This window comes from Choristoneura fumiferana, chromosome 12, assembly GCF_025370935.1.
Source record: "Choristoneura fumiferana chromosome 12, NRCan_CFum_1, whole genome shotgun sequence".
NCBI classification, from domain to species: Eukaryota; Metazoa; Arthropoda; class Insecta; order Lepidoptera; family Tortricidae; genus Choristoneura; species Choristoneura fumiferana.
The window spans coordinates 15,241,848-15,259,568 of NC_133483.1; the positions used below are offsets into that span (position 1 = coordinate 15,241,848).

General features: G+C 34.4%; 1 protein-coding gene across 1 annotated transcript in view; it reads right to left on the bottom strand.

Annotated features, from left to right (window-relative positions):
- Positions 1-1,137: 1,137 nt before the first annotated feature.
- GV1 overlaps positions 1,138-17,721 on the bottom strand; it is a 37,206-nt gene continuing 20,622 nt past the window's right edge. The window contains exons 2-5 of the mRNA XM_074095514.1: positions 11,251-11,324; positions 6,859-7,043; positions 5,294-5,660; positions 1,138-4,801 (exon numbers count right to left, since the gene is read on the bottom strand). Coding sequence (XP_073951615.1) covers positions 4,745-4,801; positions 5,294-5,660; positions 6,859-7,043; positions 11,251-11,274 — 633 coding nt within the window. The 5' untranslated portion in view covers positions 11,275-11,324 and the 3' untranslated portion in view covers positions 1,138-4,744. The remainder of the gene's footprint in view (positions 4,802-5,293; positions 5,661-6,858; positions 7,044-11,250; positions 11,325-17,721) is intronic.

Here is a 17,721-nt window from a genome sequence, read left to right on the forward strand (position 1 = left end):
TAAAGTCACATAACAAAAAGGAAAACTCCTGTATTGTCCTGTATTACTTTATGTCGACTTTGATAGGTTTTCACTCGATATACACTTTCACTGTTGTTAATCAATACGCTAGTCGCTTGTGTCTCGCAGCAGCGCGCACGCAGCGAGTCGTTAAGATCGCAATGATTATGTCCGACTCGTGCCACACATTACCGCTAACTTACGTTCTGTTGTTACCTGTTATCCCCATGTTGCGAATACGTGCTGTTTTTACTCATATAAACGAATAAAAGATGTTTAAAAATTTAATTCGAATATTTTTGCACGTACTTGGGTTGATTGAACACTCTTAGGCCTAGCGCATCATACAATTTTTGTATACATACAAGTTGCATGTATGCGCCAACCCATATAAAAAGTTTTCATCGGAATTTTCGATTCTTATTTTAGTCACGTCTTTGCTGTGAAACATTTCAAAGATTGATGAAAGGAAATCAATAAAAAATCCTGGTAAACATCCACAGGCGTGCTCAATCAAGCTAACTCAACCTGAAGCTGTACTACTCACCTACTCCTAGTTTATTTTGAAACATCTTGCATGATGTATGCAGAAATGAATAGCAGTTGTGTTACACTGGTGAATCTATATTCTGATTTTAATGAAAACTGAATACTTTTTTCACAATAATATTTATTTTTGTCACAAATACGGTTACTTCACGAAATTAATGATTGATTTGAAATGTAAATGATTTTTGGATCTTCGGATGGCGTTTGAACCTGGAACTCCTGTGGCTTTACGCGCCAGTTGTATCCTACCAGCTTTACCACCGGGAATCCGAATAACCACCCAAAAATCTAAATTGCTCACAAATACGCCAATAGCAACTAAGTTTAGTCTTTTGCGTAACGATTTATATGCTCCCAATTGGTTGCAAAGTTGTACTTAGGTAATCAGTTCTACTTTTCTTTTTCTTTTTATTATTGTTCAACAAAAGCTAAGATGAAAAAAAAAATCGTCCTTCTTGTTCATTGAAAAAATTCGAAGGATTAAAAATGTGTGACTTCAAATAACTTTCTCAGTTCCTAATCGAGTTTAAATTTTTAATACATCAATGGTATATTTTCGCCAAGCTTGGTAAGAAAAATTAAAAACAATTTATTTGTAGTTTTATTTATTTTACATATTTACAAGCACTATAATTACAGCTGTAATATAAAACATTACCAAAACAATAAAAGCAACCGTTGAGTCGATGAAATCACAATAGCGCACCGTGACAAAAATCTCTACAAAAAATACAATTGCAACGTTTATAAATATAATGATAATGATTCATCTTCAGGAAGTTCGCAATGATCATCGTTAGCTGTTTTTTTACAAAAGATTTTTTGAATAATGAAAGTTATGAATGAATACCAACCAACAGTCTTTTATAACGGAATCGAGACAATTATGTCATCCGGTTATTATTGAGTATAATAAATGAAAGGGGACTAATTTGCCACACAGGCTGCTCATTTTTCACTATTTCACAAAGTCGTTGAATTAAATTTCTAATTTATTTCAACAATAAATATTTTAGACGAAAAGTTTGGAGTTCAAAAATATATATTTTTACCATCCACGAAACTACGATTTGATTTGAGAAATTCCAAGATCATCCCATGTTAATGAATTTAATGAATATTTGAGTACACGATGCACTACCTAGAAAAAGAAAACAAATATACAGTCCTACATAATTGGCAAAATTCATAAAAAATTTAATCATACAACATTAACATAAAACTCATAATGGTGAAAAAGTCGTATAATTTGCGCTGTTTTTAAATTCATTAGCTTAATAATTTAGTTCATTTATTGGGAACTATAAACTATACTCTGTTGATCCAATACAAAGGTTTATCTAGTCAACCATTTATATTTACATAGCGGCAAGTATTTTAATAATTAGGCACTTAATTATATAAACATCTCATCGAATGGTAATATCGTAAATGAACGTTGTTACATTAACTTAATCTCAATCCGTAAATAAAAATACTCAAGACCAGGCTATTTCAAGATAAAATATTCTAGAGCAACCGACCCTCTCGCGCAGACATTGACAGAGATTTTGCAGAAAAATGAATTTTTAAGACATTTTTTTATTTAGATTACGAGTATGAAAAAGAAACCGTAAACTATTATTTCAATGATCATTGTCTATTTTGTTTTTTTGCGACAGTAAAACAGTCCGTGATTTACCTGTTTTTGGATATTTTCCTTATAGGGGAAACGTTTTTCAAGCAACATATTTACCCGATCAAAAAAAAACATAAATAATATAGTAGAACAAATTGATTGTGTTAAATTACCTACCTTAGTTTAGTACTTTTCAGAACTGACCATTTTGAATACTGGAACTTAACATTAAACGTTGAATCATGATCATAATGAATGTCTGCCATTAAATTATACAGGCTGATTTTGGTGACGTGATAAGGATTAATTCTACTCAACTCAATAAATATAGAAACCGTTTCTCACCCTAATTACTGAAACATCCGTTGACCACTGTCTTAGTTGGATAGTGTCACAACTAAAAAAAAAAAAACATTTTTCCAGGAAAGCCGTTAAAAAACACTTTTAAAGTGCCTTCTTTTAAGAGCTCTGCTGAAAAAAAAAATATTTTATTTTATTTATGACACTATCCCACTATCCAACTAAAGCAGGGATATAATATGTGTACTCTTGATCGAGGGGTGCGGTTTTATTTTGAATTAACTTTACCGGAGTTCTATTCCGCATTTTTCGTGCGAAAATAATAAAACAAGAACACAAATCTGAACAAAAACTGCTACAAAACACTAGCCTGTGATTAACTGTGTTGGTAAGTCTAGATCCTTCACGTTTCGGAATAACGATTAAAAAACAATTTTTAAAATTTCTCGCCAATTCTGTCAACTGTTTATTTCAGAATTGTCATTTATTGGCAACATCCGTTATGGAGTAGCATATAAAATACTTTATCTTCTGGCACTTTTCGTTAACACTACACTACTATCTAATGACATCACAGTATTAAACTATTGACTATGCGGTACAGATTGCCGATTGTAAGAACACTTTTTACATTCACATAATGCGCTTGATGCTTTACGAAGCATGCAAGTCCACTGAGCAACAATTAAGAAAATTAATGTTCTATATAGTAGAACATAATAAGATAAGTGGGCGTCCTGTTCTGAAAACACGCATGGAAGATTTAGTAATCATTTACTCTTCAGCAGTATATTTAGATTTAAATATCAAATAAGACTCCAATAGGACATATTAGGCAAAGCCGCCTGTTCCATCTATCCCTACCGCTATATCCCCCCTGATAGAGATATGTGGAATATTTTTCCTTTCTTCCCCACCGGTAGGGATATTATTCCATATATTTCTACTAAAATCCACTGCGATAGGACTTGTGGATTTTTTTCCAACCATCCATACTAGGTGACCGTGTGGATTTTTTTCCAACCATCCACAGACGCTGATCGCGTTGTAAGGACTTGTAGATTTTTTTCCAACCATCCATAGTAGCTGATCGCGTGGTAAGGACTTGTGGATTTTTTTTCATCTATCTTTTTTCATCATCTATAGGATGGATAAGATGTTTATGTAAGTATGTACGTACACACACTAGTAAACTCCATTTAAGCTTAGGAAGCTATGGTTAAAATCGGTCGGGTTTAAACAGTCACGGTGTATATATCTCAATCATCATATAATTTCTCATTAAATACTCCTCTCACTTCTTATCTTCGAAACAAAGCTATTATGGATAGTTGGAAAAAAATCCACAAGTCCCTACCACACGGTCAGCTAGTATGGATGGTTGGAAAAAAATCCACAAGTCCCTACCATACTGCCAGCTAGTATGGATGGTTGGGAAAAAATCCACAAGTCCCTACCACACGGTCAGCTAGTATGGATGGTTGGAAAAAAATCCACAAGTCCCTACCAACGTATGGATGGTTGGGAAAAAATCCACAAGTCCCTACCACACGGTCAGCTAGTATGGATGGTTGGAAAAAAATCCACAAGTCCCTACCAGACGGTCAGCTAGTAGAAACAGGTGGAAGGAATTCCATCTATCCCTACCGGTGGGGGCTGGGAGGGATAAGTGGACATATTATTTCTATCTATCCCTAACGGTAGGGAAGAAAGGAGAAATATTCCACGTATCTCTATTAGGGGGGATATAGCGGTAGGGATAGATGGAACAGGCGGGCAAAGCAGGCATTTAAGATACTCAAAAAACTGTTTACGGATTTGTGCTAGCGCTGCACTCTGACGGCAGAAAATTGCAGTAATATTCCCTATTAGAAAATTTATATGATAATCACACATAACAGAAAATGCTGGATTGTTGTAAGTAATTATGGTTTTGATTGTATGCAATGCATTTCTGTAATCAATAATTTAGTAAAGAAAATGAGGGTAGTTGCTTGCCTTCGCCACTTGTACCACAGACAGAGTTCGATGTTAGTAAAAATTGCTCTTATAACATTGCAGGTTTCTATCTTAAATAAAACAGTCTTTACCGCATAGTTTACATTATTTATCGATTTGTTCTTTTAATTAAATCCGAACTGCGATGATACTGTTAAAACTTACTGCTAATATGACAAAATTGTGCTTAACACCTTTAACTGATGTCATAATAATTCGCATAGAATCTGGGGGTAGTTAATGATGTTAGGCGCAAAAGGCTGCGTATTAAAATAAACATTAATGTCGAGCGACGTACGCTGGAAACTGGTAGACATAGGGGACCACGACGACGCCCTGAAAAGAAAATGTCAATGTTTGAACGAATATCTTGATAGCATTTTGTTCTGTGGAAATAAAAATAAACTAACTATGAGACGCTCTCTTTCTTCGCACTTTTGCGTTCAAAATTTTAAACCGTACATGTGTACATATATTCATACTAAAGTCAAATTAAATTAAGCACATCAATAAAGTCTTGGGATTCATTATCCCTAGACAAATTTGATGTTTTGACTCAATAATAATATGCCTATCGAAATATTCAAAACTGTCCAGGGATAAAATATATTTGACGAGTGTATTTTAATGAAGATTTCCAATTTCAGTTACAGTAAAATTATTATGAGGCACCTATGTCAAAGGCTGCTGCTGTGCAAAGGCCTCTCCACATACCCTCTATTCATCCAGATATTGTGCGGTAATAACAAGAAAATTCAATTAATTGCAGACGTACTCGTTTAAAGCACTAATTAATACTAGCTGTAAGCATTTTTAAACAACCCTCACCTCCTTAGCATTCCTAGTGTTCCTACTCGTTACAGCTTTCTCTATTTGCCATTCCAAATCGCCAAAGTCTCGTCGTTCATTTAAGTTGTTGCCTTCAATCGAGTTCTGAATGGCGTCTTCTTGCCTCGATGGTTTAGTTTCTTGAGCGTTTTGGTAAGTGGGGAGGAAGTACCGTAGACCAAATCCAGGTAGGCTCTGGGAGCTAAGCACTTGTGCTGGCGTGAAGTAGTCGTCTACTGGCTCAGCTTGAATTGGCCGGTGTTGAGTTTTATATTTACTAACGAACCGTAGAGCGCTGTTGACTGGTACCCGTCCGGAGTAAATCACTTCGGTATACCTCGGCTGAGGTACAAAGAGTTTAGGTCTCCTGTACAACAAAAAAATACAATGATAAATGATTAGTCCTTTTTAGAGTTCCATTTCCGAAGGGTGCCCGATATTACCTCATTAATATGTCTACCCCCAACTACGCGTTGTCTAAGTATTCATTGAAACTTTAGTGTACGACTTGCATTTATTTATAGTAGGTACGGTTTTAATACAGTCATTATTCGGGTCTTGAACTTTAATGCTTAGCATAATTTGTATGGGTTAGTAACACGTGGGAAAATCTTAAAATAAAACGTGTTGCTGTGTTTCTAATCAAATCATCATGCAATGCTAATTTTAATCGTTATGGCATTGAGATTTTAAGAAAGACCTATGTAAATAAATACTCTGATCAAATAGTGATCAAAAAGTAGGTATGCGACTATGATATTCACTCTAATGCAACATGCACGAATAACATATTTTTTACAGTAGGTAACTTAGAAGTTCACGATTTTGTCGTGGAAATAAAAATCATATTTATTGCAAGTTTTTACTGTCTGTCCTTTAGTTGGCTGTACTTGTGTTGTCATTCGAACTATATAACTATATCAAATTTCAAGTCAATCTAAACACTATAAGCGGGTCAGACTTGAAATTTGACCTTGAAACCTTATCTTAGTTAACAATTTTATTTGTCTACAACAATGCTTAATCAAATAACGTAAATGACATGATGACAAGGTTTAACGTTGGCCTAGAAATTCAATTGGTTGACTAGTACAGTCGGGGAAACTGAAACGTACCAGGGAAAAAACCTTTGCACAATCAATTTCACTCTGACTTCTTTGACCGAGATGTATGGATGTGCACGTGAAATTGCGGCAAAAAGGAACACTGCAAGTTAAAAGAAAAGTCCAAAAGACGGTTCAGATCCTTTTAACTTTGCTAGAATCGACGCATTTTTAGATAAAGACCAAGACTGGCCAAATTCAGACTCGCGGGCCAAAAAAATTGCCCGCCAAGGCATTTCAATTTGTTCGTCAACCCGTTAATCGTCCAGCTGGAAAAATTTGCGACTAATTTTAGTAGTAAAATAAATCTAAAAGTAGTAGCCCGGTGCCGTCTCAGACTTAAATTTTTAAACTACCAGCGCTTTCGGAAAGACCATCATTGCTAAGAAGAATGCGCCATAAGAAAGTCATTTTCGCAAAATAAACTAAAATTTCAAAGTAATCTAAGACAGTATACCATACCATTGAGCATTGGGGTCAGGCGTGTCCTGATCGCGCTGCTCCCACACGGGCGCCGGGACGCGGTAGGGCGCCGCAGGCGGCTGCACGCGCTCCGGCGGCGGCGGCTCGATCGGCCCGCCCTTTGTGCCGAACTTCACCATGATTGCGTGTGCGCATGAAACGTACAGCACCAGGCATGTCAGCAACTAAGAACATTACAAGTTTTCTTAATTTTCTGTGCTTTTTGTTTCATATACTTGTAATCTAACTCTCTGTTTCACCACCCATTAATTAATTTTATTTGACGGATAAATGTGATGCCGTCTCTGTTTATTTTGTTCAAATTGACGGAGACGGCATCACATTTATCCTTCAAATAAAATTAATCAACAAACAGCCCTTAAATATTATCCATACCAAATTTAAGTTAATCCGACTTCGGTCTGGACGAAAATTGACTTGTAAGATTTTAAACGGACAATTTACGTAAATACGGATACTATAACATAAAGTAATAGTATAAATTATCGTTTACGTCATAACAAACAAAAATTAAGACGAAAATAATTAATTACTTAATACAAATTTAAAATAAGTACATTCATAATAACATAAATTACAGTGTCTCCACATGTATGTAAACTATGTAGGCGAGTCATATCCATAAGCAATCAATGACCGTAGATCAATCGAGACCTAGAAATACTGACTGTTTGATAAATGCGCCGGCTTGCCTCTTAAACCAAAGCTAAGCTAAAGAAAATTTGTCTACATTACTCGGTAGAGCCAATAATAGTTTGAATTTCAAATAAGCACTGGTTCTTGGCGTAGATACTATGAAAGATACGTGTTAAAACGTACTGCTCATAGATTTTGTTTTCCGATAGATTTCGCTATCATCATTTATTTATTTGTCATATACAGTATTACAATAAAAAAGCTATGCGCTGTAAAATTCAAATTATACACAAAAAACACAAAAAAAAAAATTAGGGGTTTTTGAAAGTCGACTTCGTCGCTACCCTAAAAGAACGGAACACCACATCCTCCGGCCAGAAATAATTTATTTAGAAACCCATTAAATTGCTGTCACCCCAAATTAAATTGACATTCCGAAAGTCTTAGATATCATAAACATTGGCGTATAAGATGTGTGCAAAATATGCATCGCTCGCGAATAGTTCCTTACTATTTGTGCAGCTGCCATTACTCATAGGTATTTAGACAAAAATACTTAAATTTACTTTAGATTATAAGTAGAAATTAGTGATTTCATACTGTTACTACTCACAAGCATAAAAATGGTTAAGTGAAATAACCTATATGAATTTCTATCAAAAGGCATAATAGTATATTATATATAATATGGACCAAGTTATTAGATTTTTCTGTTAAAATGATAGACAAAGTGGTTTAAAATATGACGCAGGTTATTTAAAATAACGTGTTTTCAATTTTAATTTTATTAAGCTAATTTGACGTAAATTTCTGAAATCCAGATCCTGCGGTGGGGATGGATACTCTAAATACTTATATTAAATGATATTGTAACGGATAACTCACGTCTTAAACCGAGTTTAGCTCGACTGTTTCGGGCTATTTCGTAGCCCTTCTTCTCAGGAGCACGCGAACGCGACTCGGCGGCTGCCGAGCTAAACTCGGTTTAAGACGTGAGTTATCCGTTACAATATCATTTAATATGAGTGAGTCTCACGGTACTTTCATGTTCAAAACTCTAAATACTTACTTAATACAAATGTCTAGATGTAGATTATAGTTGCTAACGGCATGTATGAGATACCTCGCTATAGTAAATTCAAATGGCAACTTATTTGAAATATTTTTATACACCGTGTTTTTCTTGATTTCCGTTAACTTCGACCGATGGCTCATTAAATTGATAGAAACTACTTGGTAATTAACTCTGTCGTCAAACAGATTTTTTATTATACCTACATATTGTAAGTTCACAGTCATTGTTAAAGGTCAAATTAAAAAATTCACAAGCTTGACGAGTGACATTGACGTGACACATGAAAGATACATCAAAAAACATTACTTCAAGCTTCTTTTGCTAAATATGTATGAATTTAAACAGTTTAATTACAAACTTCTCTCGGTCTCGCCGGAAGACCAGCGCTGGCTCCACCAAAGGAATCCGCATGTATTTTTTATTTATTTTTTGTATTTTGTATTCTCATTTTATTTTATTTCACTTTATTATTATTACGTTTTTGTTCTGTATCTATTATTTATATGTGTGTGTCCCGAATAAATCTTTTCATTTTCATTTTTTTTAACTTTAAGAAAACATCATAACTAAAGAATTGTATACACTGTTTTACTGCACGTATTTATTATTAATTGTCTTAATTCTTGACATGACATTAATACCCATAAAATCAGACTCACTCAAATCGTTAAAAGCATACCAACATGCTTGTAACGATTTATTATTAAGCTGTTCTATTTAAAAAAATGGCAAAAAATAGACAGAACTTACCCTAAGAATGATGCTGTCAAATTAAAACAAAAAACAAACTACCTAATAGAAAGAAAAGAAAGAAAGAAAGAAAGAAAAGTTTTCTTTCTTTCTTCTTCTTTAATATGACCGGTACTTCCAAAGATGAACTCTACGCTGACTTTTAGTCCCCGTCAAAATCTCGATACGTCATACAGTAATGTTATATTGTTTAGTAGAGTTCTCGCTATAAACTAATTTCTTATATTCTTTTTTGCATTATAAATTTTACATTAGGTAGTTACTCTAAGGAATTTGTCAAAAAAAAAACACTTATTCTGGCAAGTAGGCCGCAAAGAATTTTTACAATCATGATGCTTTTTAATACTACCAGCGCTTTCGGAAGGACCATCATAGCATTACCAAGAAGAATGCGCCATAAGTAACTTCGAATCATGTGGTCGAAATACTAAGAACAAAACGAAATTCAATTAGGTACAATGTTTTTTATAAATATCAAATTTCAAATCAATATCTTGTTGGAAATAATTAAATACATAAGCAGATATTTATGGTTTTACGGAATACCATAAAATAGATAAAGAAAAATAACTAAACTTTATAAATTATGTAAAACGCAAACGCTAAAACCTCAATCTTAATTCAGATATGACTCCCCTTTGTTCATCTAAGTCAGATCCCTAGGAAACAGATTACGGGTGCAATTTACTGCACTCCAGTCCATCAAAGCATCCGCTTTCTGTGAAGTAATTTTAAATTAATTTAGTTTCAATCAAGATTCAGAACTGAGATTCATCTCTCAGCCTTGAAGCGCAACTGCGTGTTCCCACGTGGTCTTTCTAATTTTACAATGAATGTGGTTGCAAATAAAAGCTAGTTTTTGCAAACAGAATCTATTAAATTTATTCTAAAATTGCGCAGCTGAAGTTACCACTCACCATTGTTTGTAAAGCGAACTTTTGTAACTTGCCAGTCGCAACATGACATGATTCATTTATGATAACGCTGGTTTTCTTCATACCTTTTAATTTACAATACTTTTAAATTGACCCGCCCGACTTTGCTCTGGTTAAAAAAAAGGTCTCTGATCAAAGGCACTTCACATTTTTCAGCTCCATTTCCCTAATACTACACCCAAGCGAAGCCGGAGCGCGTCGCTAGTGTATGTATATATAAATAATCTTTCGTGAAAAATTATCAAACTTATGTGAATTCCACATTTAAATGTATCGCTTTGATACAAGGAAGACTGTCTGTATGGACGTAATATTCTGAGCGAGTACGAGTACGGCCACTTCACCCTTCAAGAGAGAGCGCCACGAGCCAAATGTTATTTAGTTAGGTGTTAAATGTTGTGTGTTAGAGATCGCTCTGAAGAGATAAGGCCGCCTATTACGTCCCTAAGAAAATCTTTATGTATATACCTGTCGTGTTTTCTGTACTGCTTACTCTGTGGTGGTGAACAATAAGAAGTTATGTATTGTATTGTATTATTATATATAGGTACAATCCTGACTACTAGAGATATTTTTCGTAATGTAATTCCAGCATTCACATAAATTATACGAGGATTCTTTGAATTGATTTAGGGGTTGGCCTAACTGAACATCACAAAAAAAATCTTCACAGTCATGTTTACTTAAAGTACTTCAATCAACTGATAAATTTTAAGACACGTTGTATAAATGTGTTTTAATTGATTATTTACTTTCAAGCCTGTGGTTAAGCATAAACGCGTTCTAAGCTAAAAATGGAGTATATTTTCGTGCTACTGCAACTGTACACTCCCCCAAGATTTGAAAAAAAAAAACTAGAGTGTATTGTTCAGGGAATACAGGCGTATGCGATTAATTGTAAGTACTTCAGATTGTTAATTCTAGTACTTAAGAGTAGAAGATTACACGAAGTTTGATTAATTTTAATATCCATACCTGTAACCCCGCCGAAGATCTCATGTTCACTTGTTTATTTTCGGTGGTTTACAGTATCATTCGCTTCGTTAAGTCTGAAACAAAAAACAGAAAAAAATATAATACGTATTATAAATATGCCGACTATCATTAACCACTCACACCGCGCGTTTCTTTTGAAAACATACATTTACGATAATTTACATACAACAAAGATTAAGCCGCCGAATCGCCGTAATAATAGTATTACGTTTCGAAAGCCTTTGCCTAGTTACTGGAAGTTTAAATTTAAAGCAGTTTTCAAAACATTTTATAATCTCGAGTTACCCCTAAATTGCATTTTAATGAACTTTGATACTGTTTAGAAATACAGGGCGTTACAAAACTGTAGAAAGGTGAACTAGTCGGTAATCTTTCACACATATCACAATGGTTAGCGTAAATAGAGCTCGGCATTTAAGTGATGCTACTGAGTCGTTGGACCACTTTATTACCCGGTGTTATCGCTTGTGATGACACAGATACGAAAATAGATCGAGACCAGTTGTAATAGATAACGTATTATGAGAACAAAATGCATACATTGTAAGCCATAAAGTTCGTACCTGAAGTGAAGACATTTTTTCCAAAGTGATATACTTTACTGTTGACACACTAAAACGCAAAGTAATTTTAAATAATTGTAGTTGCTGAATCACACAACAACACTAGTTAATGTAAATAAAAAATATGAGTGAGACGTATATTCAATGTGGTATAATAAAAGTATCTGCCCTAAGTTTAATTCGGTCTCACCAAACTTCCTAGTGAGGTAAAGCAATGCAACTGAAGTTACATCGGTAGGCTGTCATAGGTTCATAATTCATAATACAAAACAATGTCCGTGTCATAATCATAATTAAAATATTATCTTAATTAGACACCAATGATTTCACTAAAGAAAAATGTAAACTGATACGACGGTCGAATTATTTGTAATTTCTCACTGTTGAGTTCATAAAACAAAACCGGCCAAGTGCGTGGAGAGCCACGCGCAGTTAAGGATTGACTGACATATTTGTCAGAGAGATTATTATTGTTTAAAACTACGAGTATATCAAATAACAGCTATCTAATACAGAATATCTAAGCAAAGCAGCGAAAAGACGAACGCACCGACGTACGTGGTACTTAATACCATAAGAAGTTTTTTTTTTTTTACTGTAGAACCCTAAAATCTGACCGAACCAGTGCTCGTAACTAAATATGGACAGAACATGATATTAAATAACGTATGAAAAGGTTAATCGTAATTTGTGAGTGCTGCACTACCACTTTATTTAATAGCGAATGTGGTACACAATAACTGTCTTACGGTGGTCCTTTTAAGTATGTATTCTCCTTAAAGCAGTGTTAAATTTTTCTGTTGACCGCCCAAACTGATGACTTAAATGACCTCACTAAGCGTGTAATTTCGATATAATTTTCAATGACCAACTTGATCCTTAACGTTTAAACTCGGTTAAAATGTCGTCGTCCCTTATTGAAAATATTAGGGAACTAGCTGTGCCCGCGACTTCGTCCGCGTGGACTTAGATTTATCTGACAGTTATTATTTTGACTGCCTAGCAGCTTACAAAAGATACATGCCATCAAAATGTTAGCCATTAGATAGCCATTAGACTTTACCAACTGCGAAACCAATCGCGTTCGATACAATTAAATTATAACAATTTTATGGAGCAATTAACAGACTGTAAACTCCGACCTGAGTTGCAACTCACCATAACTAAATATTTATTTCACTTACCTATTATACAATAATCACGTGCTTTTGTAGTTACAAAATAATTATGCACAGTATATTGGTAACATTTTCAAGAAATTAAGACTCTGACTCGGAGGTAAATTTTAATACTGTAATTGGGATGCACCAAAAAAAATAACCTATAGTTTTTATCTTATTTTTGGAAAGAATAGGATATTTTAAGATACCATTTTCATTGATTATGAATTTGGATGAGTATTTTTTTTATACATTTTTTTACGAAATACGCTGGATGATGTCACAGTGAGACAGCCACATTCCATTGCCTGGAAAAATTCAGGTCGTATATAAAATAATCTCGTACATTACAATTTGACAATAATTCAAGCACTTTTTAGGGTCCCAAATGAACCATGACAAATAGTTTTATTTTATTTCTCTTCTTTTAGCTTCGATTATTCCTTTCTTTATTTAATGGTGTGATAGTAAATAGATATCTTTTTAAAAATCTGATATTTAAATTCTTTTGTATTTACTTGTAACATAGTAATTTAATAATTTAATTTGTAAAAATACATTGGAAATACTCGTATACATTTCGGACTTTACAATAAATGACAACTGTTTAAGGCCAGTTGCGCATCATGTGATTAAAGTTCTATCTTTGTCACTCTTTGCTATTATAAGCAGGACAGGAACATTTCAAACTGTCAATTTGCTTAAGAGTGTAGACCTGCTTTATAACTGCCTTCTTGACGAGATACTCCAGGGGTCAAATGAGGGTCATTACTTAAATTTTGTTTATTTAAATCAGTTTATCACATTTTTGGAATCTGATTTCTGAAAACGCTTCACGAAGCCTATTTCTCCAAATGGTTTTCGATTTATTATATGTTGTCAAAAATTGGGACATCCCAATTAAGACATAGTCCCTTTAAGTTTTAATACTAAACAGTCCTGCAGTAGTTACGCCTAATATGTAGAAACGCCTAATATGTGGTCACGAGTAGACCACGGCCACTATAATGTTGCCGAAACGTCGAGGTAAATATTACTCGTGTGTGTTAGCGTGATAAGTCCTGTGCGTGGTATTTTGACTATGAGTGAAAATCACGAAAGTTTAAGACATGTAGAAAATAATTTACTGCAGCTATCATCTAAATAAGCTATAAGCTTCAAACTCCGGTGGTCATGCGTATCCCGCTAAGCTCACAAAATTGTATAAGTTCATTTCCCATAATTTCATTTACAATGACAACTATTGCCATGAAACTTACATATACCTACTAATTTATAAAAACATAAATCGTAAAAAAATACTGTTACAGAAATAATCGGCAAATGAAAAACTTTATAAAAACGATACAATTAGTACATATTATTTTAGATTTGGGGTAAACTATCGATTATCATTTATCATACAAAATACTACGTGAGACTCTTCTGCTGCTGCTGAGAATTAAGCTAGCACGATTGAAGTGTTCTTAAAAAAAACTTTTAGAAGCAAAAATATAATATGTAACGCGAGTGTGCTTATAAGAATGTTACAGTGTTAGAAGAAAAGCCTCGAAATTTATCTCGTTACAGAATATACCTTTTCAAATTTCTGTCATTCATTCTTTATTTTAATATCAAAAGGCCATATTCAAAAGTTAGAAAGTGAGTAGGATTCAGTGGGTACAGTTGATTCAAAGTAAATTTAAATGGTGGTAAAAGTTATTTATGTATTTCAAGGAAGCAAGTAAAACAGCCATTTTTATAAATACGCCATTTTAAAAAGGTATACCTACATATAGCTTCTTACGACGTTTCCTATTTGGCATGTAATCGACGTTATTATCAGTCTTATCTCGATTTGTCGAGACTTACGATGCAATTGCAAGCCAATCGTCATTCATACCGTTCAATAAATTAAGTGACAGTTGCCGCTACATAATTTACCAAGTTAGGCATTTTATTTTCCCTAAACGTGTGAGGGAATTTGTCATAAAGTTGCACTGCATTCCTACGGTAGGCGTGGCGTGCAATAAATCAGGAACGCGCCTGTTTCCTTGTACAGGATAATTGTGAAATGTTTTTGCGTGTTCAAGAGCTAGTAGACATTTTGGAGTAGGTATTTGAGCCAGAGAAAAACTCTAGAAGGGTGACCACAAACCGAAAGTTAGGGCAAGCCTCCTACCGGTAGTTGTCGTCCGCTATTGAGGGTGGCCTGTGTTCATCAGTGCACGTCTTCTGGTTCATTAATGACCATGATTTGAGGCAATGTGTTTACACATAAAATAATCCTGGCCGAAGAATTATTTACTCAGGTCCATATCGTAGCTGAATATTTTTAAAATGTTTATATCAAAATTATTTAAATGAAATAAAGTTAATTATTATTTGATTTTAATAGCAATACGCTTGCTCTACGAAACCTAAGCTTTTTTTAGGCATGACATCTGCTTGAATATTATCTCTTTTGTATTATTGCGTCCCTCACGCTATAAAAAGTATTTAATAATACCATGGTATTAGTAAATATTATATTATGCGGGATGGTCAAGAACTTTGAATATAAGTAGATATAAGACCTATTTAGCCTATTTTTCCGCTCGTCAGACATTAAATTGGAAGGTATTGGTAGGTACGCATCTGCAATACCCTCGGTGTTGCAGATGTTTATATGCGGTGGTGTTCTTTTACCATCAGGAGACCAACTTGCTCGTTTGCCATCCAGTCTATTAAAAAAAAGGTTTTAAAAATGAAACAAAAACATTAATTTCCTGGAAAAAAGAAACGCATTAAGTATTATATTTTCTAGGATCGAATTAGCCCGTTATTCAGTCAGAATTGCGATTTTGTATTTAGATATCGTAAAAGAAGTACTGTACAAATTTTTAAGCTACCTCTACTCTAATATTAAAAGCCTACTCTAAAATATTTACTAGATCTCGAAATATTACTTCATTTGTTGCGGCGTTACATTATCTGTCATTCGACGCTTCTCGCTTACAGAGAAATGCGTGAGTGACAGCGCTCGTACGCATGCGCCGTGTCGGATTGGATAACCCTGAACATCTTAGAGCTTGCGCACACCAGCGTTTAAAACGCTAAAATTAATTTAATGTTGGCAGCTTTTTCTCGAGCAGAGACCGTATTGTCTAAGGCGTTGACGTTTGTGATCGCATTCACTATTTCATTCTACCCTCGTCTTACGCCGTATGACAGAAAGAAGTGGTGAAAACGATTGTGATTCCAAGTGTGTTAGACGATAAAACCGCAGGCAAGCCCGTGCCGTACACGCTGCGATGTCTCCACGAGGTGTCACTACTGTCGCTACAATCGTATGGTCGCTAATAGAGCTGTCAACTTTTTTATAAGAATTAAACTATATCTGAATTCAAAAAAGAAAATGATGGTACCGACTTATTAAAAATAGAAATAAGCTATTTTTGTACTCTTTGCGGCACATGCGTTTTTTTATTACAAGGAGTATTTTAGCGTACTCTTTTATTAAACTAATATACGACTACATATAATGATTACAATGCTCTATTTTAAAGTACACCCAGCAACAATAGTCGCTAATACCACAAATTGGTTGCCGCGAACGGCGCCGACGCGGCAAATAATGGTCATAACATTGCAACCTGCAAGCCGCTCACTTGTCGAGATCCCACTGCTAAGAAACCGCCGACTACAATGCTAGTTTGCACGGAGTCTTACACAAACCCGCGTTTTGCACTCCTAAACGCTGCATTACCATAAGCATTATTTAATTATAAACGTAACCTACGAAATCCGTGCATACTTGAAAAGCTTCTCTGTATGCATAATAAGTGATCACTTTTTAACACTAGAGTGGATACAATTTGAATTTTTAAAAGCAATTTTGAACCTTATCTTTGAATAGTTACATAGACTATGAGATTAATGTTCTAACATGATAAAGTATTAACTGGCAGCTTCAAGTTGCCAGCATAATTGCCCAGTCTCCTTGGCTCGGTGCCTTGACAATGTGACAAATAACAAAGAGGCAGCATTAGCCAGGACAAGTACCTAATGCTAATTTATTACACCCACTTATCCAATGGGTCGCGACGTAATCATGAAGTGCACTGAGCCTATGTGGCATTGGCTTGCTTGATTCATATTTTAATTGAAATGCCAAGCTCATGCCGTCTTGTCCGTTCTTCCTTAAAATTGTTCTGTCGTTAACCTATCTAATTTCACTAGGTAATCGTGTTTACTTTGTTTTAACTTCGCATTTTTTTTACTTACTTTATTTTTACCTATGAAAAATACCAATATTTATTCTCGAGTCTTGTTTGGGTATTTAATATTAATACCTATCTGTTTCAGTATGTTTATCCGTTATCTAATATCTACCCATATATTTGCATTAAGTGCTAAATAGGATTTAATAATTCCTTATTAACTACGCTTTACTTGCACATTTACAATTATTTCCGACTACTTTATCTCTAAGTGGGCTGGTAATTGCAGAATGATTGTCCAGAGTGTATGAAATCTGGATCCTGTATTTGTGCGGATTGAAACTGGGTTACATTTGTCAATAGAACGATCAACTACACTACAAAATGACAAACAGTAAAAATGAATAGATATTTTGATTCGTTAAGAAACAAAAATATATTAAACATGTTTTCCTGCAGCGAAAAGGTTATCGTAAAATATACACGTAAATAAAAAAAAACCGATCAGCATTTAGAGACAAAAGATTTTCAATAATAATCAAGTCA